At 46.7% G+C, this 25,760-nt stretch overlaps 1 protein-coding gene across 1 annotated transcript; it reads right to left on the bottom strand.

The window, feature by feature from the left end:
- Positions 1 to 18,048: 18,048 nt before the first annotated feature.
- LOC137381057 (probable G-protein coupled receptor 139) lies at positions 18,049 to 21,236 on the bottom strand. Its single transcript, XM_068053449.1, has 2 exons — positions 21,179 to 21,236; positions 18,049 to 18,947 (listed from the first exon to the last, which is right to left on the bottom strand). Exons 1-2 carry the CDS (start codon positions 21,234 to 21,236, stop codon positions 18,049 to 18,051), a joined length of 957 nt encoding a protein of 318 aa, XP_067909550.1.
- Between the last annotated feature and the right edge of the window lie 4,524 nt (positions 21,237 to 25,760).

The following is a 25,760-nucleotide window of genomic DNA, read 5'->3' as shown; positions in this document are numbered from 1 at the left end:
ATAAAAAGGCTCAGTTTTTCTTATAATTACAGAGGAACCAAGTGAATTATAGAACCAGAGCAATTACAGGAACAAGTTCCAGGAATGTTTCCTGCAAGTGTACTCACCCGAGCAATGGCTAAACAGGATCCATTGTCGGAGGTATAGTGGCAGCACAAACAGATAGCCAAGTATCTGAAACATTTTTTGTGGATTTAGATGATCCAAATGAGATGTTTAGCAGATCTTCTATCTTTGCAGCACGAAACGCTGGTCCAGCGATATACTGAATAGCACAAAGGCACTGATGGAAAATGAGGCAAAAGGCGTTTTAGAAGTCTATTACATGGCAAGTATGATTGTGTGGAGGGATTGGAGAATGCCTCATAGACCTGCGGATTAAGACTAGACAGTTGTTGAACAGAAAGTGTTACCACTTAAATATCACTCGGGATTATTAAGGTTAGCACATGCCATTTATTTTGCATGGCATAGAGGAGTTCAGAAGACCAAATCACGTATAAGTCAACATTATTACTGGCCAGGTCTCACAAAGGATGTGAGACAATTTTGTGGGACATGCCATACATGTCAAATGGTGGGAAAACCGTAACCTACCATAACACTGGCACAATAGTTTCCATACCAGTGATTGCGAAAGCTTTTAGTAGGGTAATGGTAGATTGTGTAGGACCCTTGCCAAAAACAAAAACGGGACATCAATACATACTTACTGTCATGGATATGGCTACTCGATTTCCAGAGGCCAATCCTGTGAGGACAATTAATGCTCGAATAGTAGGAGAAAAATTAACACAATGCTTTACGTGATATGGGTTATCACTTTATGTTCAATCGGATCAAGGTTCTAATTTCATGTCTAAGGTATTTCAAGCCGTATGGGCAATTGGGGTATTAGGCAGTTGGAATCTTCAGCATAAAACCAACAGTCACATGGTGCTTTCGAGAGATAGCAACAAACACTCAAAACAATGATTAGAACATATTGTCACGAATATCCACATGACTGGGATAAAGGAGTAAACTTTCTTTAATTTGCCACCAGAGACCTAAGTGAATGGGTCCTGAAACAGTGAATTAGGCTTCAGTCATTTCAAATTGGTTTACAGCTATGAAGTAAAAAGTCCTCTAAAATCATAAAAGACAGATTATTCGAACAAAATACCGAATCTTCAATGTTGGACTATACATCTGTGTTCTGGGAAAGGCTCAGGAAAGCTTGTGTTGCTGCTCAGGAACACATTAAATCATCCCAAGCCAATATGAATAAATGGGCAGACAAGAATGCAACACCCCGCGATTTTCAACCAGGGGATGAAATATTAGGGCTGTTACAGTTACAGGGACAACCATTAAAACACGGTTCCGTTGCCCAAATAAAGTGGTCAAAAGTGTGGGTAAGGTAGGTTACTTGATTGCTACCCCTGATTGTCGAAGGACAAATGGTTGTGTCACATTAATATGTTAAATTAATATTATCTGAGTGAGGACGATAAGCCAGTACAGATATGTTAGGTAATCGATACTGTTGAGAAGGGACAGGATAGTGAGGATGAGGCAGAAGGTGGCATGGAAAATTCTCAGATTGAACATCCAACACTCAGATTAGTGAGTACACAACGACTCGGAAAATTGGATAAAATGCTTTTGCACTTAGAGGAAAAACAACGGAACGAGCTAACCAGGCTTTCCACAGCAGTTAAAAGAGTTTGTAGGGATAAGCTGGGATGTACAACCTTAATCATACGTGATGTATTTGAAGGGGGAATCGTTCATTCAAAACTGCATTCTTACCGCTTAAGACTGGACAAACAGGTCCAAATAAAATCAGAGATCCAGTGCATGTTGTAAAACAATTTGATCAAGCCTAGTCAAAGCAGCTGGAGTTCACCAATAGTGCTAGTATCAGTTCTGATGAAGGGTTACTGAGCTGAAACGTTAACTCTGCTTCTCTATCCACAGTTGCTGCCAGACCTGCTGAGTATTTGCAGCACTTCTTGTTTTTATTTCAGATTTCCAGCATTTTGCAGTGTTTTGCTTTTGTATTGGGCGAGTATCCATACCTGAAGGGTGAACCAAATTTTGTATGGACTGTAGAAACTCCTACATAATTCCTCATTTAGAAGACTGTATTGACAGAGTGGGCAGTACTAGATTTACTCCCAAGATAGACATGTTAAAGGAATACCAGCAAGTTTCTTTGACTCCTCGAGACAGGGATATCAGCTTTTCTAACACCTGACGGTCTTTTTCAGGCCACTTGATGTCATTCAGGCTAAAAACAAAAAAATCCCAGCCTCTTTTCTATGATTAATGATTCAGGTGTTCCCGACTGTGTAGTGTATTTCAGTGATGTACTAATATACAGCAACACTTAGCAAGAACATTTAAACCATCCAGAAATTATGTTTAAAAAGTTACAAGGCATGGGAATAGTGATAAATCTGGCAAAAAGCGAACTGGGAAAAATAAGAGTAACTTCGTTCGGACACATAGCGGGGCAAGGACAGTTATTGCTAAAAATGGCAATGGTACAAGCCTGCGTCGAGTTCCCTATCCCTAAATCTAAGCGTTAAATAATGAAGTTTTTAGTGATGTGTGGTTTTGACAGGAAATATGTCCAGACTCTTAGTACTGTGGCTGCTCCATTAAACAATTTACTGCAAAAAAAAGAACAACAATGTAGTATGCCCAGATGAATGCCAGACTGCTTTTGAAAAACTGAAGGCAATCTTAACTAATGAGCCACTGTGTGATAAAGACTGAAACTCGAGTCAGGTTAATGATGCAGCCAAGAGAACTTTTACATCTTGTGACATTTCACACAACAGTTCTGACTCATATTTACAGTTATATTTGTCAAAGATTCTTTGTACTTTATTTGCTGCTGCTGTATTTATGCATCAGCCAGCAATCAATCGAAGAAACCTTCTTAACATTTACCACTTTAATGTTACAAGGGTTTACAAAGCTGGGAAACTGACATTTATCACAAATTGTATTAAAGATCTTCCACTTTTCACCTCCAGTTTATATCAAGTTCAGTGAAACGACCTCCACATTCTGACAAAGACTTTTTGCTGCTGTAATGAAGTGTCACTTGTTTCCATTTGTTTCCTGACTGTTTTCTTCCTCTGCTCTCCTGGAGGATTCAGAGGGATTTTTGTTCATTGTTTGTCCACATTCAGGGGGTTCTAGATCCTCGGCAGCTGCTGTCCTGGAGAAATTAATTGTATTCAAAATCTTTCCCTCAGTTTGGAGACAGAAGGAGAGACTGTTTACACTGGCAGAGAGGAGAAACAAATAGGCCGGGAGTTTTTCTGGTCTGGAATTCACTCTCTGACAGGTTTCTAGAAGCAGATTTAATATTAACTTTCAATAGATGATCGGATGAAAACTTCAATTACTCTGAGTTATAGCACAGAAGATACCAGCATAGAGAGAGAAGTGAGAGAAAGAGAGAGATGTCATAACATTAGTGATGAAGAATTCAACACAACTTATTGAGAGTTTTTATTTGGAAATGATTGTTGAGTTTTATTTGATGCTATTGTTTTATTTATGCATTATCTTTAATCACTCAAAATAATTTTCCAAACAGGGAACAGTTTAATGTTACAAGTGTTTACAAAGTAGGAAAATATTCATTTAACAACAATTGTATTTAAATTATTTTATTCAGCATCTCAAGTTTACAGAAAGTAAACTCCTCAAACATTTTGAAACTTTAAAACTCTCAGTAAAACTGAAACCCCCATCAGCAATGGCTCAGCATCTCCATCTCCTGGTGTCCCTGTCTCACTGCAGTTACTGTCCCCCCTCTCACCATCGCCATCTGCTGGTGTTCCTGTCTCACTGCAGTCACTGCCCCCTCTCACCATCTCCATCTGCTGGTGCCCCTCTCTCATTGCAGTTACTGCCCCCCTCACACCATCGACTGAAAGGCAGGAGCACTGAAGGACATTGGGTGGGAGGACTAACAACTGGTATATTTGGCAGATGGCAGCAGCCATAGCAAGATCTTCAACTTGCTTTTTCTCTCAGCGCAAAATCAAGTTGTCGATTTTTCCCAGCCACACTCTGCTGCTTCACATCACCTGCCCTGGCTGCCTGATTGTGTTTAAAATAATTAATTAATTATTTACTAAGTTGAGTAATCTGAAATGTTCATCAGCCAATTTATTAAGGTTAACTAGGATCACTTGGGGCGGCATAGTGGTGCAGTGGTTAGCACTGCAGCCTCACAACTCGAGCGACCCGGGTTCAATTCTGGGTACTGTATGTGCGGAGTTTGCAAGTTCTTCCTGTAACCGCGTGGGTTTTCGTCGGGTGCTCCGGTTTCCTCCCACTGCCAAAGACTTGCAGGTGACAAGTAAATTGGCCATTGTAAATTGCTCCTCGTGTAGGTAGGGAATATGGGATTACGATAGGGTTAGTTTAAATAGGTGGTTCTTGGTCGGCACAGACTCGTTGGCCGAAGGGCTTGTTTCAGTGTTGTATCTCAAAATCAATAAAATCTTACAGTTAGCAAAGTTAAGCAAATTTTGAAAGACAAACGATAGAAAATACTCACCAACCAATCAACTACCTGTTTTCCTGTCAGGTCACACTTTCTTTTTTTATTTTATTTCTCTCGTCAGACCGAGGTCTGTACACTCTGCTGGCATGGACTGTCCTCGAGAGCTCGTTTAAACTGCTCGCTGGTATCTCTCTCTCTCTGTCTCTCTCTCTGCCTCTCTCTTTCTCTCTCTGTCTCTCTCTCTGTCTCTGTCTCTGTATCTCTCTCTCTCTCTGTCTCTCTCCATTTCTCTGTATATCTCTCTCTCTCTCTCTGTATCTCTGCTTGTGTCTCTGTCTCTCTTTCGCTCTCTCTCTCTCTCTGCCTCTGCTCTTTTTAAATGCCTGTTGGCCCCGCTCACAGTGGTAAATTTCACTCAGTGCTGCGCACCAACTTTATGAATGATGAGAAGGCACTACAGGGGCTGCAGAAAAGATTGACATCAATAACTCCAGGGCTTCAAATATGTGGATAGATTGGAGAAGTGTAGATCTGTTCTCAGAGGAGAGAACATTAAGATGGGATATGATTGGGGTGTCCAATATCATGAGGGTCTGAACAGACTAGTTAGGGTGAAACTATTCCAGTTGGCAGAAAGATCAAAAACCATAGTACAACTATTAGCAAAAGAAACAACAGTGACATGAGGTAAAAACACTTCTTTGTACACAGTGAGTGGTTTGGATTTTGAATGTACTGCATAAGAGTGCGGTGGAGGCAGATTCTGTCATGGAGTTCAAAAGTGAATTGGATAATTAGCTGAAGAGAAAAAAAATTGCAGTGCTGTGGGGAAAAGGCAAGAGGTGTGTTGTTCTTGCAGGCAGCTGGAATGGAAGCGAAGGGCCTAATGGACTCCTTTCATGCTGTCAGCATTCTATAGTTATATCATCTGTTTCTTATTCTCAGATCATTTCAAAAACGTGACCAACCAATGGTTGTCTTCAGAGACCCTACGTTTTATGACTTTTGAGTCTTGTTACATTGAAGTTTATTCATCAGTTTAACCCCTGACACTTGTAGCAGACATTTGCACGCCTCTCAGCTATTAACAGTATGCTACCATGCTACTCTACACTCAACGTCCTCTGTTTCTATTTCTCTGCATATAGAGTGTGAATAAATAATTCTCAGCTCTTAGGCTTTAAACATTCTTCCATATCAAAATACAGTTGAGTATTCCAACGAGACTACTGATCTTAGCATTGTGATAGAACAGCAGAACTGCCAGGTGAACCTATTGATGCCTTTCGGGTGGGTTTTTATGGACGCTCAAGCCTGCTGTCTTGGTATAAATTGTCATTTTATTCATTTCCCATTTGTTCATGGCATATGGGTTCTGTTGTTAAGGCCAGCATTTATTGTCCGTCCCTAATAGAGAAGGTGCTGCGGAGCCGCCCTCTTGAACCACTGCAATCTATGTGGTGTAGGTTCACCCACACTGTTGTTTAGAAGGGAGTGTCATGCTTTTGTCCCAGCAACAGTGGAAGTACGGCAGTATAGCTCCAAGTCAGGATGGTGTGTGTATTGCACTGGATCGTGCAGCTGGTGGTGTTTCTACACGTCTACTTTCTTTGTTCTTCCAGGTTGTAGAGGTCTCTGGTTTGGTTACTGCTGTAGATGGTGCATGCGTATGAGTGCAGTGTTTCTTGCCACTGTGCACCTGTTATAAAAATAATGAATGATTATGGTGTTAAATACAGTGCTGATCAATCAGGGAGCTTTGACCAAGGAGGTGTGAAGCTTCTTGAGTAGTGTTAGAAATGCAATCATCCTGCCTTGTAGATGGTGAACAGGATTTGAGGAATTAGTAGATGAATTACTCGCCACCGAATGCCCAGCCACCGAATATCACTTACAGACACAATTTTATATGGCTGGTACAATTATATTTCTGGTCAATGGTAACTCCCAGAAAGTTTACAGTGGGCTAGTCAGTGATGATGATGCCATTTAAGACAAGGGGAGATGGTTAGATTCTCTCTTGTTGGCGATGGTCATTGCCTGACATTTGTGTGGCCAGACTGCTACTTACAAGTTAGAATCTTTTTCCAAGTCTTGATTCATGTGGGCACGGATGCTTCTCAATCTGAGGAGTTACCAATGGGACTGACCATTGTGTGATCAACAGTGTTCATCAACACCTCTGATCTTATGTTGGAGCGAAGGTCATTGATGAAGCAGCTGACGATGGTTGAGCCTAGGGCACTACCCTGAAGCACTCCTGCAGGGATGTCCTGGGACTGAGATGATAGGCCTCCAACAGCCACATGCATCGTCCTTTGTGCAAGATATGACTCCAGCCCTTGGAGTATTTTCCCAGGATTTCCATTGACATCAGTTTTACTAAAGCTTCTTCATACCACACTCGGTAAATTCTGTGTTGATACCAAGGACAGCCTCTCTCACCTCACATGAGGAATTCAGCTCCTTTTGTTATGTTTCAACCAAGACTGTAAGGAGGTCTGACGCCTAGTGGCCCTGGCAGAAACCCAAGTAATCATCGGTAAGCAGGTTATTTCAGACGAAGTGCCGATTCATAGCATTATCTATGACGCATTCCATCACTGTAATGATGATTGCAGTGGGATGGTAATTGGTCAGACTGGATTTACACTGTTTTCTGTGGATAGAATATGCCTGGGCCTATGGAACAATGTGAATCCTCCCTCGGTGTATCACCTTTCGGTATTTATAAACAATTCAGTGCAATGCTCTATGGAACACAGTGAAGCCTCTCATGGTGTATCAGCTCTCTTGTTAGAAACCACTTCTGTGTAATGCAGTGTGGAACAGTATGAATCCGCCCATGTTCTATCAGCATTCATGGTGTATCTGCTCTGTGTTTACAAACACATCAATGTAATGCACTGTGGAGCAGTATGAATCCTCCCATGGTCTATCAGCTTTTGGTGTTTCTAAACACTTCAGTGCAATCCACTGTGGAACACAGTGAAGCCTCTGAAGGTGTATCAGCTCTCTGTGTTTATAAACACTTTTTGTGATGCACTGTGGAGCACTCTGCATCCTCTCATGGCCTATCCGCTTTCTATGTGAGGTCCCACAGGACTGGCGAATAGCCAATGTTGCTCCTTTGTTTAAGAAGGGTGGCGAGGATAATCCAGGAAATTATAGGCCGGTGAGCCTTACGTCAGTGGTAGGGAAACTATTAGAGAGGAATATCCGGGACAGGATTTACTCCCATTTGGAAACAAATGAACTTATTAGCGAGAGACAGCATGGTTTTGTGAAGGGGAGGTCGTGTCTTACTAATTTGATTGAGATTTTTGAGGAAGTGACAAAGATGATTGATGAAGGAAGGGCAGTGGATGTTATCTATATGGACTTTAGTAAAGCCTTTGACAAGGTCCCTCATGGCAGACTGGTACAAAAGGTGAAGTGGTGAGCTGGCAAGATGGATACAGAACTGGCTCGGTCATAGAAGACAGAGTGTATAAGTGGATGGGTGGTTTTCTGAATGGAGGTCTGTGACTAGTGGTGTTCCGCAGGGATCAGTGCTAGGAACGTTGCTGTTTGTAGTATAAATAAATGATTTGGAGGAAGATGTAGCTGGTCGGATTAGTAAGTTTGCGGATGATACAAAGGTTGGTGGAGTTGCGGACAGTGATGACGATTGCCAAAGGATACAGCAGGATATAGATCGGTTGGAGACTTGGGCAGAGAAATGGTAGATGGAGTTTAATCCGGACAAATGTGAGGTAATGCATTTTGGAAGGTCTAATGCAGTTGGGAGGTATACAGTAAATGGCAGAACCCTTAGGAGTATTGACAGGCAGAGAGATCTGGGCGTACAGGTCTACAGGTCACTGAAAGTGTCAACGCAGGTGGATAAGGTAGTCAAGAAGGCATACAGCATGCTTGCCATCATCAGTCGGGGCATAGAGTATAAAAATTGGCAAGTCATGTTGCAGCTGTACAGAACATTAGTTTGGCCACACTTAGAATATTGCGTGCAATTCTGGTCACCACACTACCAGAAGGACGTGGAGGCTTTGGAGAGGGTACAGAAGAGGTTTACCAGGATGTTGCCTGGTCTGGAGGGCATTAGCTATGAGGAGAGGTTGGAAAAACTCGGATTGATTTCACTGGAACGACGTTTGTGGAGGGGCGACATGATAGAGGTTTACAAAGTTTTGAGCGGCATGGACAGTGTGGATAGTCAGAAGCTTTTTCCCAGGGTGGAAGGGTCAGTTACTAGGGGACATAGGTTTAAGGTGCGAGGAGAAAAGTTGAGAGGGGATGTGCGAGGCACGTTTTTTAAACAGAGGGTGGTGAGTGCCTGGAACTTGCTGCCAGGGGAGGTGGTGGAAGCAGATACGATAGCGACGTTTAAGAGACATCTTGACAAATACATGAATAGGAAGGGAATAGAGGGATATGGGCCCCGGAAGTGCAGAAGGTATTCGGTTAGGCAGGCATCAAGATCGGCGCAGGCTTGGAGGGCCGAATGGCCCATTCCTGTGCTGTTCTTTGTTCTTTGTTCTTCCGTGTAATTCACTGTGGAACACTGTGAAGCCTCTCATGTTGATCAGCTCTCTGTGATTGAAAAGAAAACATCAGTGTAATGCAGGTGGAACACTGTGTCGCCCCTCATGGTGTAGTCGCTGTCTGTGTTTATAAACACTTCAGTTCAGTTCACTGAGGAACACTGAATCCTCTGATGATGTATCAGCTCTCTGTGTTTATGAACACTTCAGTGTAGTGCACTGCAGAACACTTTGAAACCTCTCACGGTGTCTCTGCTCTCTACGTTTATTAACATTTTAGTTTAATGCACTGTGGAATGCTGCAAAGGCTCTCATGCAGTATCAGCTCTCTGTGTTAGTGAACACTTCAGTGTAATGCACTTTGGAGCCTCTGATGGTGTATCAGCTCTCTGTCTTTATAAACAATTGAGTGTAATACTCTGCGGAATACTGTGAAACGTCTCATGTGTCTCAGAACTCTGCGTTTATAATTTTTTCAGTGTAATGCACTCTTGAATACTGTGAAGACTCTCCAGGTGTATCAGTTCTCTGTGTTCTTAAACATTTCAGTGCAATGCACCGTGGAACACTGTAGCCTCTCATGGTGTATCAGCTCACGGTGTTAGTAAACACTTCAGTGTAATGCACTGTGGAAGACTGTGAAGCCTCTCATGGTCTATCAGCTCTCTGTGTTTATGTACACGTCAGTGCATTGCACTGTCGGACATTATAGCCTCTCATGGTGTATCAGCTCACGGTGTTAGCAAATACTTCAGTATAATGCACTGTGAAACACTGTGAAGTCTCTCATGGTGTAGCATCTCTGTGTTTGTAACCACTTCAGTGACATGTGGAAGACTGAAAATGGTCTCATGGTGTATCATCTCTCTGCGTTTATAGACAGTTCAGTGTAATGCACTGTGGACCACTGTGAAGCCTCCCATAGTGCATCAGATCTCTGCGTTTGTCGACAATTCAGCTTAGAGACATTGATTCATAGAGTTACACAGCACAGAAACAGGCCCTTCGGCACATCATCTCTGTGCCAAACATTGAGCAGCTAACTATGATAAATCCATTTTCTGGCACTTGGCCCGTAGCCTTGTATTCTATGACGTTTACGGCACTCATCAAATTACCGCTTAAATGTTGTGAGGGTTCCTGCTTCTACCACCTCTTCAGGCAGTGCGTTCCAGATTCCAACCACCCTCCGGGAGAATTTCTTTCCTCAAATCCCCTATAAGCCTCGTGTGCTTTACCTTAAATCTATGCCCCCTGGTTGTTTAAATATCAACCTATGGAAAAAATTCCCTTCCTATCTCACCTATCAATGCCCCTCAAAATTTTGTATCCCTCAATCATGTCCCCCCGCCCCCACCCCCGCAGCCTTCTCTGATCGAAGGAAAACAAACCTTGCCTTTTCAGTCTCTCTTCATAGCTGAAATTCTCCTGCCCAGGCAACATCCTGGTGAATCTCCTCTGTACCCTCTCCAGTGCAATCATATCATTCCTCTAGTTTGGTATCCAGAACTGTACAAGGTACTGCAGCTGTGGTCTAACTAGCATTTTATACAGCTCCATTATAACCTCCCTGCTCTTATATTCTATGTCTCAGCTAATAAAGGCCAGTATCCCTTGTGCCTTCCTAACCAACTTATCTACCTGTGCTGCTGATTTAAGTGATCTATTGACAAGTACACCAAAGACCCTCTGACCTTCTGTACTTCCTATGCTCCTACCTTCCATTGCATATTCTCTTGCCTTGTTAGCCCACCCAAAATGCATGACCTCACACTTCTAAGTATTAAATTCCATTTGCCGCTGCTCCGTCCATCTTACCAGCCCATCTATAGCACCCTGTAATCTAAGGCTTTCCTCCTCACGATTTACGACACCACCAATTTTCGTCTCATCTGCGAACTTACTTTCATGCCTCCTATATTCACGTCTAAATCATTAATTGCACAACAAACAGCAAAGGTGCGAATACCGAACATTCTGGCACACCACTGGTCACAAGCTTCCACTCGCAAAAACAACCCTCAACCATTACACTCTGTCCCCTGCCACTAAGCCAATTTTGGATCCAATCTGCCAAATTGCCCTGTATCCCATGGGCTCTTACCTGCTTAATCTTATCAAAAGCCTTACTGAAGTCCATGTTGATTACATCAACTGTTTTACCCTCATCTACACATCTAGTCACTGCCTCGAAATTTCAATCAAGTTAGTTTGACTCGATCTCCCCCTGACAAAGCCTGATTAATCCATGCCTCTCCAAGTGGAGATTAATCCTGTCCCTCAAAATTTTTTCCAATAGATTCCAAACCACTGACGTTCGACTCACCGGCCTGTAATAACCTGGTTTATTCCTGCTACCCTTCTTGAATAATGGTACCACTTTCGCTGTCCTGCAGTCCTCTGGCACCTCTCCGGTGGCCAGAGAGGATTTGAAAATTTGTATCAGAGCCCCGGCTATCTCCTCCCTTGCCTCACGTAACAGCCTTGGAGACATCTCATCTGGGCCTGGGGATTTATCCACTTTTAAGCCCGATAAAACATTTAGTTACTCCTCCATTTCAATGCTAATATGTTCAAGCATATCGCTATCCTCCTCCCTGATCTTTACACCTACATTGTCCTTCTCCATACTGAACACAGATGAAAAGTGATCTGTTAAAACCTTACCTATGTCCTCCGGCTCCACACACAGATTGCCACTTTGTCCCGAATGGGCCCTATTCTTTCCATGTTTACCCTCATGCCCTTAATATAGCTATAAAACACATTAGGATTTTCCTTTACCTTGCACGCCAATGTTTTTTTTCATGCCCCTCTTCTCTCTCCTAATTACTTTTTAAAGTGCCCCCTACACTTTCTGTACTCTTCTCGTGCCTGCGCTGTTTTCCACGCTCTGAATCTGCCATCAGCCTCTTTTTGTCCTGATCCAACACTCTATATCCCGTGACATTCAGGGCTCCCTGGACTTGCTGGTCCTACCTTTCACCTTAACGGATGCATGTTGGCTCTGAACCCTGACTATTTTCTCTTTGAATGAGTCCCACTGGTCTGATGTAGACTTTCCCACAAGCAGCTGCTCCCAGTCCACTTTGGCCAGATCCTGGTTTATCATATTCAACTGGGCCTTCCTCCAATATAGTACCTTTATATCCGGTCCATATTTGTCCTTTTCCATAACTACCTTAAACCTTACAGTGTTATGGTCACTCTCCCCGAAATGCTCCCCACTGACACTTCTACCATTTGTGCAGCTTAATTCCCTAGGATTAGGTCCAATAATGCCCCTTCTCTTGCAGAACCTTCTACGTACTGGCTCAACAAGCTCTCCTGTATGCATTTTAAGAATTCCACCCCTTTAAACCTTTCGCACTAAGACTATTCTAATTGATATTAGGTAAGCTGAAATTCCCTACAACTATTACCCTATTATTTTTACACCTCTCTGAGATTTGCCTGCATATCTGCTCCTCTATCTATCCCTGACTGTTTGGAGGCCTGTAGCAAATGCCCAGCCAAACGATTGCCCCTTTTTGTTTTTACGTTCTACATATATGGCCTCATTTGAGGAATCTTCTAAGATAAAGTCGCTCCTTCCTCCAGTAATTGACTCGTTGATCAACAGTGTAATGCCACCTCCTCTTTTACCCCCTCCCCTCTCCCGCCTGAAGATTCTATACCCTGGAATATTGAGCTGCCAATCCTGGCCCTCCCGCAACCATGTCTCGGTGAATGCAATTATGTCATAATGCCATGTGCGTATCAACACCCTCAATTCATCTGCAGAGTAGAACGACTCCTTGCATTAAAATAGATATAATCCAGCCTTGCCTTTTTCACTGCTGCATTTACAGGTCTATATTTGCTCTGCCTTCCAGACTGACACAGTTTCTCTTCTATATTTGACTGTGCATCATCCCCTACTGTGCTTCAATTCTGTATCCCATCCACCTGCCAGATTAGTTTAACCCACCTCCTCCCCCCACCTCCAACCCCCACCCCCGCTAACAGCACCAGCAAACCACCCAGCCAGGATGCTGGTCCCGTTCCGGTTTGGGTGCAACCCGTCCAACTTGTGTAGGTCCCCACCTTTCCCAGAAACAGAGCCAGTGATCCAAGAAGCTAAAGACCTCCCTCTTGCACCGTCTCTTCAGCCACGCATTCATCTGCTCTATCCTCCTATTCCTATATTCACTAGCACGTGGCACCGGGAGCAATCCAGAGATAGCAGCCTTTGAGGTTCTGCTTTTTAATCTATTACCTAGCACCCCAAATACTTGTTGCAGGACCTCATCCCTATTTCTACCTAGGTCTTTGGTAACAATGTTTACCACGACCTCTCACCTTCCCCTTCTGAATGCCCTGCAGATGTTCCGTTACATTTTTAACCCTAGCACCACTAAGGCAACATGCCATCCCGGAGTCATGTTTGCGGCCACAGAAACGCCTATCTGTACTCCTTACGATAGAATCCCCTTTCACAATAGCTGTTCCACCTTCTTTTCCTCCCTTGCTGTGCAGCAGCGCCATCCGTGGTGTCACGAACTTGGCTGTTGCTCCTTTCCCCTCGAAGTCCACCCCCCCCTACAACAGTATCCGAAGCTGTACATCTGTTTGAGAGGGGGATGGCCACAGGGTACTCCTGCACTACCTGTCTGTAAATAATGTACTGCCTGGCAGTCACCCATCCCTGTACTACCTGTGCAGCCGTTACCTGCGGTGTGACCACCTCACTAAATGTGCTATCCATGACGTCCTCAGCACCGCAGCTCCAACTCCATAATGTGGGGAGCCAGTCGCTGCAGTTGGATACACTTCCTGCTCACAGCAACACTGGAAGCGACAATGATTTCCCACATCGCATAGGAGGAGCAAATCACCGGTGTGAGCTCACCTGCCATGACTTACCTTTAGATTACTTAGTTACTTCCTTTAATTAAAACACTAATTATGCTAGGGGCCTTGTTCTACTCCAAACACTACCCACTGCTATTTAGAGCCCTTAATAAATTGCACCAATGAAAAACAAAACACTTTAGTAGTGATCACCTTATCACTTATGGACTTTCTTTCCAAAATAAACTTTCCCCTTAATTTTTTTAAGCTAATTAAATGCACTAACATCTGTTACTTACCCAACGAATCACTGTACAGATATCGCGTGATGTCACTTTAAGTCTTTATTTTCCTCTTTCGAGATTCAGTGCGCCCTGGCACAGAGAGAGTGAGAGAAAGCCTGACAGCCGCTGCTCCGCTCACCAGGTATGTGAGGGCCGCGAGCCCCACGCTCTCTTTTTCCGCTCCCGCTCCGGATCAGCTCCCACCCAGGTCTTCCAGCTGCCGCTCCTGTCTCCAGGTAAGTGAGGGCCTCAAGACCCGTGCTCTCTTTTTCAGTTCCCGCTCCAGATCAGTTTCCTCCCTGCTCCGCCAGCTGCTAATTCAGTGCAATGCACTGTGGAAGATGGTGAAGCCCCTCATGGTCTATCAGCTCTCTGTGTTTATGAACAAATAATGTAATTCACTGTGGAAGACTGTAATGGCTCACATGGTGTATCAGCTCTCTGTCTTTATGAACCATTCTGCATAATGCATTGTGGAACACCGTGAAGCCTCGCATGGTGTATCAGCTTTCTGTCTTTACAAGCCATTCTGTATAATGCACTGTGGAACACTTGGAAGCCTCCCATGGTGTATCAGCTCTCTGTCTTTGTAAGCCATTCTGTATAATGCACTGCGGAACACTGTGAAGCCTTTCATGATGTATCAGTTCTTGGTGTTTATAAACACTTCAGTATAATGCACTGTGGAACACTGTGAAGTCTCCCATGGTGTATCAGCTCTTTGCCTTTATAAAGCATTCTGTATAATGCACTGTGGAACGCCGTGAAGCCTCCCATGGTGTATCAGCTCTCTTTCTTTATAAACCATTCTGTATAATGCACATTGGAACACCGTGATGCCTTCCATGGTGTATCAGCTCTCTGTCTTTATTAGCCATTCAGTACAATGCACTGTGGAACACTATGAAGCCTCTCATGGTGTATCAGTTCTCGGTGTTTATAAACACTTCACTTTAATGCACTGTGGAACACTGTGAAGCATCTCATGCTACATCAGCTCTCCACATTCTAGTCCTCCCTTTCACCCTGCCCCTCACTCTAACACTCCCTCCGTCTCTCCACCGCTCCAACCCACCTCCCGCCCGTCCATTCACTCCAACCTTCCCGACCGACACTACCCTCACTCCAACCCTCGTTACCGCCCCTCCCCATCACTCCAACTCCAGCCACTGAACCTTCCCTCACTCCAACAATCCCCACCGCCTCTCACCTCACTCCAACCCTCACCACCGACACTCCACTCACACCAAACGCTCGCGACCGCCCCTCTCCTCAGTCCAACACAGCTCAGCGCCGCTCCCTTCACCCCAAAATTCCCAACCACTCCTCCCTTCACCCAACCCTCCCCACTGCCGCTCTCTCTCTCCAACACTCCCCACGAACTTCCACTCCATCCATCCCTCCTCAATGTCCCTCCCCTCACTCTAACCATCCCAAGCACCCCTCCCATCACTCCAACCCTCCCACCGCAACTCCCTTAACTCCAACCCTCCCCATTATCCCTCCCCTCACTCAAACCATCCCCACCACCCAACGCCTCACTCCAACTCTCGCCACCGGCCCTCCACTCATTCCAAGACCCCTCACCGTTCCTCCCATCACTCCAACCTTCCCAAACCCCCCTCACTCGAACACTAACCCCCCACACCTCTCGTCCTCCAACTGTCCCTACTGCCCCTCCACTCACTCGATAGCTCCCACAAGCCCTCCCCTCACTTCAGTTCACCACTCAGTCAAACGTTCCCGACCTCCCCTCCCCTCATTCCAAAGCTCCCCACTGCTCCACCCCTCACTCCTACACTCCCCACCGCCTCTCCACTCACTCCAACCCTCACCACCGCACCTCTCCTCATTCAAACTCTCCAGATCACCTGTCCCCTCAATCCAACTCTCTCCAGCGCCCCTCCTCTCACTCCAACACTCCCCACTTCACCTCCCCTCATTCCAGCCCTCCCCATCGCACCTCCTCTCATTTCCACCCTCCCGACCAGCCTTCACCTTACTCCAATCCTCCCCACTGCCTCTTCCCTCACTGAACCCTCTCCACTGTTCCTCCCTTCACCCCAACCCTCCCCATTGCCCCACCTCTTACTCCAACCCTCCCCACTGTCACTCCCTTCAATCCAATCTTCCCCGCCATACCTCCACAGACTCAAACACTCCCCACAGCTCCGCCCCTCAATCTGAACCTCCCTACTGACCATCCCCTCACTCCAACACTCCCTATAGCCCATCCCAATACTCCAACCTGCCCCACCACCCCCTCACTCCAGCCCCTCCAATCCCCTCTCCTCACTCCAACATTCTCCATCGCCCCTCCCCTCACTCCCACCCTCCTTACCAAGCCTCCGCTCACCCCATCTCCCCCGACCACGCTTCCCCATAATTCAACCCTCGTAACAAGCGCTTCCCTGTCTCCAATCCACCCCACCGCCCCTCCCCTCACTCCACCCCTCCCCACTGCTCCTCCAAGCACTCCAACCCTCCCTATGAACACTCCCCTGTCAACAACTCTGGACACTACACCTCCTCACACTCCAACACCCCTCACAGTCCCACCTCACTACTGACCCTCCCCTCACTCCTTCCCTCCCTACAGCACCTCACCTCACACCAATCCGGCACATTACCCCTCCTTTAATGACAACCTTCCCTACAGACCCTCCCCTTACTTCAACCCTGCTCACTGCCCCTCCCCCCACTCCAACTCTACCCTCACTCCAAACAACCCACCACCGGTCCCGTCAATCCAACCCTCCCCAACGCCCCCAATCTCACTCCATCCCTCCTGACCATGACTCCACTCACCCCCACACTCCCAACAGCACCTCTCATCGCGCCAACACTCCTCACCACCAGTCAGGTCATTCATAATTCTCCACCACCGCACCGCTCACACCAACCCTCCCCACCGCCCTTCCTCTCAGTCCAACACTCCCCAATGCCCCTCCCATCATTTCAACCCCCCCTCCAACCCTCCACTCATTCGAATACTCCACAACGCCCCTATCCTGACTCCAAACCTTCCCACAGGCCATCCACTCAACACCACCCTCCGCACCGACCTCCCCTTATTGCAACTCTCCCTACCACCGCTCCCCTCATTCCATCCCATCCTAACCGTCCACCCTCACTCCAAACTTTGCCACTGACGGTACCCTCATTACAACCCTCCCATCCGCCCCTTTCCTCAATCCAAAAATTCCCACCGCTCCTGCCCTCACTCCAACTCTCCCTACCGCCCCTTCCCTCACACCAACCCTTCCGACCACCCCTCCCCTCACTCCAACCCTCCCCAGCGACACCCCCTGACTCCAAACCACCGCACCACCTCTCCCCTCAATCCAACTCATCTCACCATCCCCCTCACTCCAACTCTCCACACTGCCCCTACACTCCTGCCCACCCTCCCTACTGCCCCTCACTCCAACCCTCCCTGCCAGCCCTCCCATCATCCAGCGCTGGCTACCCCCCATTCCCCTCACTCCAACCCTCCCTCCGCCCCTCCCCTCACTCCAACCCTCCCAACCATCTGTCACCATGAGGAACAGTTCCGACCACCACTCCTCGTCACTATGGGAAGCAGGCCCCGCCCCCACATCCTGGAAACAGGTCCCTCCTCCACTCCCATCACCCTGGGAAACAGACCCCACCCCCACTCCCAATCACCATGCGAACAGGCCTGTGAACCAAAGGCCCATCACTATGGGTTCAGACACCACGCCGCTCTGTCACCATAGCGACAAACCCCGCCCCCGCTTTGTCTCCAAAGAAACAGGCCCCGGTCCGCCCTGTCTCCATAGTTACATGCCCCGCCCCCGCTCTGTCGCCATAGTGACTGCTGGAAATAGTGATTCAGTTTCTCTCATTATTGAATGAATTTAACAAATGTAGTGAAGGGAGATTTCAGCATATTCTTCAACTGCTCTCTGAACTGTGTCTGAGTCACGGCATCAATAGCAGTGTTTGTGCAGCAACTCAGGAGCTGCAGCATGAAGCCCAATTCCCGCAGAAACTCAGGTAGAAAAACAAACACAGAGCCCAAATACCTCATCCGCCACCATATCGAATACACCATAAACATTGCCCACAATAGAATGAAATTCCCCGATATAACTAACAGCAACATAATGGATTTCCTTCGACTCTTCATCTCTGTGTCTCTGCGACTCTCCCCACTGCTGTGATGTCTGAGTCTCCTGCGTCCTCTGCTGCTCACTATAATGTGTCTGATGGTGAGAGCGTTGAGCAGCAGAATCACCACAAATGGAACACATGGTGTTAGAATGTTATGGAGGAGCTCTATTGTTCCTGAGACATAAGCGACATAACCATCCATTGTTACATGACAAAACCACGGTACGTTCAGCAGCAAATACCGACCTGTGAATGTAAAATACCAGATGATGTTCTTCAAACAGCTCAGCACAGTCACTGTTCCCAGAACCACAGCCGACGTTCTCTCCCTGCAATATTTACTTTTCAGCTTCTGGCAACAAATGGCCACAAATCGATCAAAGGTGAAAGTGACGGTGAACCAGACAGAACAGTCTGTGGCTGCGTAAAGCAGGATAGCGTGGATATTACACACGGAGATGGATTGCAGGAACTGAAACTGTTCCCAATAAACAATAGGAATGTGCCTCAATATTAGGTCGAGGATAATGACCAGTAGATCCGCCGCTGCCATGGCCACCAGGTAGCGAGTGACACACTTGGAGAGACCACATTTCCCCCGAGACAGGATCCTAATCGTCAGTAAGTTAACTGTGAGGAAGGGAAATGAACAAAGACATTATACATCAGGCAGGAGCAAAGTTACCAGTTTGATGGAGGACTTACTGAGATTTACAAATGTGTTCCTCTGTCCATTGATTTCTTGAAATGAAATTGTCTGTGATGCGGTGGAAGGCAGGAGAGATTCAATGACAAAATAATTTTATTGAAATTGTAAAACTCAATGTTAATCACAACCCTCCCCTTCACTCCTTTTCCCATCTGCTTTAAAAACTGTTCCACCTCTGATCTCTCCCAGTTTTGATGAAGTCACGACCTGAAATATTGACTCTGTTTCAATCTCCACACATGCTGCCAGATCGGCTGAATATTTCCAGCATTTTCTGCTTTGATTTCAGATATGCAACATTTGCAGCACGTTGCACTTGCAGAGAAAGTTAAATGTTCGACTGACTGAGAGATTCTGTCTCAATGCTGGTGGTGTCGTGTGTGTGTGTGTGTGTGTGTTTACTGTGTGAGTGCGTGTGTGTGTATGAGTGAGAACATGTGCGTGTGTGTGTGCCGGGCTCAGTGCCTGGGCTATGATGTGTGTGAATGAGTGTGCATCTGTGTGCATGTGTGTGTCACGTGTGTGCGAATCTGGTTCAGTGCCTGGATTGTGGTGCGTGTGTGCATGTATGTGTGTATATGTGTGTCTGTCTTTGTGTGTGTGTCTCTATATCATGGATTGGCATGTGGTGTGTGTGTCTGTGTGAGTGTCTGTTTTTCCATGTGTTCATCCGTGTTTGCATGAGGGTGCGTATGCGTGTGCATGTGCGTTTCTGTGTGTCTGTGTGTGTTTTTGTCTCAGGGCCTGGGTTGGCTGAGTGTGGGTTAGTGTATGTGTGTCTTTCTATGTGCGTGTGTGTCTCAGGATCTGAGCTGTGGTGTGTCTGTGTGTATGTGTGTGCATGTGTGTGTGTGTGTGTGTTTGGCTCAGTGTCTGCGGTGCGATGTGTGAGTGTGTGCGTGTTTGAGTGTGTGTGTCTGTGTGTGTGTCGGGTTCAGTGACTGGGGTGTGACCTCTGTGTGTGTTTGTTTGTGTGTTTGTGTGTGCGAGCATGTCTGTCTGTATCTGTCTGTCTGTTTCAATAACTGTGGTGTGTTCTGAATGTATGTATGTGTGTGTGTTGGACTCAGCGCCTGTGGTGTGATGTGTGTGCGTGTGTGTTTATAACTCTGGCTCAGTACCTGAGGTGTGATCTGTGTGTATGTCTGAGTCAGTGTCGGGGTGTGATCTGTGTGTGTGTGCGCGTGTGTATGTGTATCTCTGGCTCAGTCCCTGGGTGTGATCTTTCTTTCTGTTTGTGTGTATGTCTCGCTCAGTGTCTGGGGTATGACCTGCGTTTGCCTATGGGTGTGTGTTTGTTTCTAACTTACTCAGTGCCTGGTGTGTAAAGTGTTTGTGTGTGTGTGTTTGTGCTGGTGTGTCTGTCTCAATGTCTGTGGTGTGACGTGTGTGTGTGTGTGTGTGTGCGTGTGTGTGTGTGTGTCTGTGTGCGTTTGCATGTATGTGTGTTTGTCTGTGTGTCTGGTTCGGTGCCTGGGGTGAGACATGTCTGTGTGTGGGTGAGTGTGTGGGTGAGTGTGTGGGTGAGTGTGTCTGCTTCCTCCATACCTGCTTTGTAATCTGTGTGTCTGGCTCAGTAAATGGGGTCTGAACTCTGTGTGTGTGGCTGTGCGTGTGTGTGTGTGTATCTGGCTCCGTGGTGTTGTTGAGTTGCCTTCTTGACCCGCTGCAGTCCATGTGTGGTAGGTGCACCCACAGAGTTGTAAGGAAGGGAGTTCCAGGATTTTGACCCAGCGACAGTGAAGGCGCAGCGATATCGTTCCAAGTCAGGATGGTGTGTGACTTGAAGCGGAGCTTGTTGGTGGTGATGTTACCATTCATTTGCTGCATTTGTCCTTCTAGTTGGTAGAGGTCGCGGGTTTGGAAGGTGCTGTCTATGGAGCTTTGGTGCGTTGTTGCAGTGCATCTTGTAGATGGTACACAGTGTTTCTACTGTGCGCCGGTGGTGGAGGGAGTGAATGTTTGTAGATGGGGTGCCAATCAAGTGGCTGCTTTTTCCTGGATGATGTCGAGTTTCTTGAGTTTTCGTGGAGCTGCACCCATCCAGGCAAGTGGAGAATATACCATCACACTCCTGACTTATGCCTTGTAGATGATGGACAGGCTTTGGGGAGTCAGGAGGTAAGTTACTGCAGGATTCCTGGCCTCTGACCTGCTCTTGTAGCCATGCTATTTTTATGGCTACTCCAGTTCAGTTTCTCGTCATTCATAATCCCTAGGATGTAGATAGTGGAGGGTGGTGGGGGGTGGGGGTGGGGGCGGGGGGGCGGGGGGCTGGAAATCAGTGCATCAGTGATCGTAATGGCATTGAATGTCAAGGGGAGATGGTTAAATTCTCTCTTGGTGGAGATGATCATTGCTTGGCACTTCTGTGGCATGAATGCTACTTGCCACTTTTCATCCCAAGCCTGGATATTGTCCAGGTTTGCTGCATTTGGACACGGACTGCTTCAGTATCTGAGGAGTCGTGAATGGTTTTGAACATTGTGCAATCATCAGCGAACATCCCCACTTCTAACCTTATGATTGAAGGAAGGTCATTGATGAAGCAGCTGAAGATGGTTGGATCTCGGATACTACCGTGAGGAACTCCTGCAGTGATGTCTTGGAGATCAGATGACTGACCTCCAACAACCACAACCATCTTCCTTTGCGCTAGGTATAACTCCAACAAGCAGAGAGTTTTTCCCCTGATTCCCATTGACTTCAGTTTTGCTCGGACTCCTTGAAGCCATACTCGGTCAAATGCTGCCAAACTGTCAAGGGCAGTCGCTCTCACCTCACCTCTTGAGTTCAGCTCTTTTGTCCATGTTTGCACCAAGGCTGTATTGAGGTAAGGAGCTGAGTGACCCTGGCGGAATCCAAACTGAGCGTCACTAAGAAGGTTATTGCGAAGCAAGTACTGCTTGATGGCACAGTCAATGACACCTCCCATCACTTCACTGATGATGAGAGTAGGCTGATGGGGTGGTAATTGGTGGGGTTGGACTTGCCCTGCTTTTTGTGTACAGAACATACCTGGGCAATTTTCCACATTGCTGGGTAGGTGTTAGTGTTGTAGCTGTACTGGAACAGCTTGGCTAGGCGTGCAGCAGTTCTGGAGAACAGGTCCTCAGTACTACTGCGAGAATATGGTCAGGGCCCATAACCTTTGCGGCATCCAGTGCCTTCGGTTGCTTCTTGATATCACGCAGAGTGAATCGAATTGGCTTGAGGTCTGGCACCTGCGATGCTGTGGACCTCAGGAGGAGGCCGAGATGGATCGTCAACTCGGCACTTCTGGCTGAAGATTGTTGCAAATGGTTCAGACTTATCATTAGCACTGATGTGCTGGGATCCCCCATCATTGAGAATGGGCATAATTGTGAAGCCACCTCCTCCGATTAGTTGCTGAATTGTCCACCACCATTCACGGCTCGATGTGGCAGGATGGCAGAGCTTAGATCTGATATGTTGGCTATGGAATCACTTAGCTCTATCTATCGCATGCTGCTTATGGAGTTTGGCATGCAAGTAGTCGTTTGTTGTAGCTTCAACAGGCTGACACCTCATTTTGAAGTATGCCTGGAGCTGCTCCTGGCATGCCCTCCTGCACTGTTCATTGAACCAGGGTTGGCCTCCTGTATTGGTGGTAATGGTAGAGTGGGGGATATGCCGGGCCATGAGGTTATAGATTGTGGTTGAGCACAGTTCTGCTCCTGCTGATTGGCCCACAGCGCCCAGTTTTGATTGCTAGATCTGTTCGAAATCTATCCCATTTATCACAGTGGTAGTGCCACCCCTAGTTTTTGCTCTATGGGTGGCACAGTGGTGCAGTGGTTCGCACAGCAGCCTCACAGCTCCAGCGACCCTGGTTTAGTTCGAGGTACTGCCTGTGCAGTTTGCATGTTATCCATGTGACCGTGTGGGTTTCTGCCGGGTGCTCTGGTTTCATCCCACAGCCAAAGACTTGCAGGTTGATCGGTAAATTGGCCATTGTAAATTGCCCCCAGTGTAGGTAGATGGCAGGATAATGGTGGGGATGTGGTAGGGAATATGGGATTAATGTAGGATTAGTATAAATGGGTGGTTGTTGGTCTGCACAGGCTCGGTGGGCCGAAGGGCCTGTTTCAGTCCTGTAACTCTAAATAAATAAACAGGATGGAAGGTATCCTGAATGTGAAGGCGGGTCATCGTCTCCTCAAAGACTATGTGGTGGTCACTCCTACAAATACAGTCTTGGGCAGGTGCATCTTCGGCTGGCAGATTGGTGCAGACGAGGTCAAGTATGTTTGTCTCTCTTGTTGTTTCCATCACCACCTGCTGCAGACCGAGTCTCGCAGCTATTTCCTTTAGTGCCCGGCCAGCTCAGTCAGTAGTGGTGCTACCGAGCCACTCCTGATAATGGACACTGAAATCACCGCCGACAGTACATTCTGCGCCTTTGCCAAATTCAGTGCTTCCTCCAGGTGGTATTCAACATGGAGGAGTACTGACTCATCAGATGAGAGAGAGATGTCGGTGCTAATCAGCAGGAGGTTTCCTTGCCCGTGCTTGACCTGATGGCACGAGGCTTTTTGGTGTCTGGAGTTGAAGGGCAAGTTCCTCCCGCCCAGAAACCACTGTGCCGCCGTCTCTTCTGGGTATGTCCTGCCAGTGGGATAGGACATACCTGGGAATGTTGTTGGCAGTATCTGGGACATTGTAAGGTATGATTCCGTGAGTATGACTGTGTCAGGCTGTTTTTTGACTTGTCTGTGGGGCAGGTCTCCCAACGTTGGCACAAGCCCCCAGATGTTCGGGAGGAGGATTTTACAGGGTAGATAGGACTGGGTTTGCCGTTGTCATTTCCAGTGCCTAGGTCGATGGCAGGTGATTCGTCCGGTTTCATGCTGGTTTATTGACTTTGTAGCGGTTAGATACAACTGACCGGCTTGCTTGGCCATTTCAGAGGGGATTTAAGGGTCAATCACATTGCTGTGGGTTTGGAGTCACATGTTGGTCAGAGCAGGTGAGGAGCGCAGAACTCCTTCCCAAATAGAATCAGTGAAGCAGAGGGGTTTAAGCAACAATCGACAGTGGTTTCATGGTCATCATTGGACTAGCTTTTAATTGAATGCAAGTTCCACCTTCTGCTGCAGTAGGATTCGAACCCATGTCCCCAAAACATTTCCCGAGGTTTTTAGTCCGGGACAGTACCACTACACCATTGGCTGCTTGTAAATGTGGGTGTGTTGTGTGGGTGCCTCAGTGCTTGTGTTGTTGTGTGTTTACGTGTGCTTGTGTGTATGTGTGTGTCAAGGTCTGTATTGTGATTTGTGTCTTCGAGTGTGTCTGTGAGTTTGTGTGTGTCTGTGTGTGCATTTGTCTCAGGGTCTGTGCTGTGCTCTATGTGTGTATGTATCACTTTGGGTGTGCTTGTGTGTGTTTGCATCTGTATTTGTTTTTGGGTCGTGTGTGTGTGTGTGTGTGTGTGTGTGTGTGTGTGTGTGTGTGTGTGTGTGTGTGTGTGTGTGTGTGTGTGTGTGTGTGTGTGTGTGTGTGTGTGTGTGTGTGTACTCTTAATACTTTAGAAAGCCTAGAAAGTGCAAGGGTGTCGGGAAAAAAATAAATTAGAAAATAAAGAGATGACATGAAAAATTATTGGCAGATAAAATCAAGCTAACCCAAATATTAGTACATTAAGATGAGGATAAATAAGGAAAGGTTAGGGCCTATCAGAGATGTGCAAGGGAACCTATGTCTCTGTTTTTGCAAACGTGAAGGTTAATGCAGACATTGGAATTACTGAGGAGAAATGTGAAATATTAGATATGATGAACATAATGAGAGTGGATGTACTAGAGGGTCTGATATCCTTGAAAGTGGATGGCTTGTATCCCAGGATGTTAAGGAAGCCTGGGATGAAATAACGGATGCGTTGCAAACATCTTCAAATCCTCACTGGATACGGGTAAAGTGCCAGAGTATTGGAGGTCTGTGAACGTTATGCCATTCTTTAAAAAGGGTGCAAAAGAGAGGCCAAATAATTATAGGCCCGTCTGTGTGTTTGTGTGTTACTGTTGGGGGGAGATAGATTCTCAAGGAATGCAGCAATCACCAAGTTTGTGGCACTACGGGTGGCTCAGCTTCACAGGAGGGGATGAAAATGAGTGGAAGAGCTTGATAGGGAATTCAGTTGTAAAGGAAACAGAGAGGCGTTTCTGCAGCCGCAAATGAGTCTCCTGGATGGTGTGTTCCCGCCCTGGTGATAGAGTCAAGGATGTAACAGAGCGCCTACAGGACATTCTGAAGGGGCATGGTGAACAGTCAGAGGTCGTGCTACACACTGGTACCAACGACATAGGTAGAAAGAGAGATGAGGTCCTGCAACAGGAATTTAGGGAACTAAGTAGCAGATTAAAAAACAGGACCTCAAAGGTTGTAATCTCTACATTACTCCCAGTGCCACGTTCTAGTGATTATAGGAATAGGAGGATAGAGCAGATGACTGCGGGTTGAAGAGATGGTGCAGGCGGGAAGGTTTTTGTTTCTGGGATCACCGGGTCTGCTGCTGGCAAAAGTGGGACCTGTACAAGTTGGACGGGTTGCACCTGAACTGGAATGGCACCAACATCCTTTCTGGGAGGTTTGCTAGTGCAGTTGGCGGGGGGTGGGGGGGAGGGGTGGTTAAATTAATTTGGCAGTAGGATGGGATACAGAGTGGAGGTGCAGTAGGGCATAATGCACAGTCAAATATAGAAGCGAAACTGACT

The sequence above is a fragment of the Heterodontus francisci genome, chromosome 21, assembly GCF_036365525.1.
Source record: "Heterodontus francisci isolate sHetFra1 chromosome 21, sHetFra1.hap1, whole genome shotgun sequence".
NCBI classification, from domain to species: Eukaryota; Metazoa; Chordata; class Chondrichthyes; order Heterodontiformes; family Heterodontidae; genus Heterodontus; species Heterodontus francisci.
This window is presented reverse-complemented; position numbering and strand designations above follow the sequence as displayed.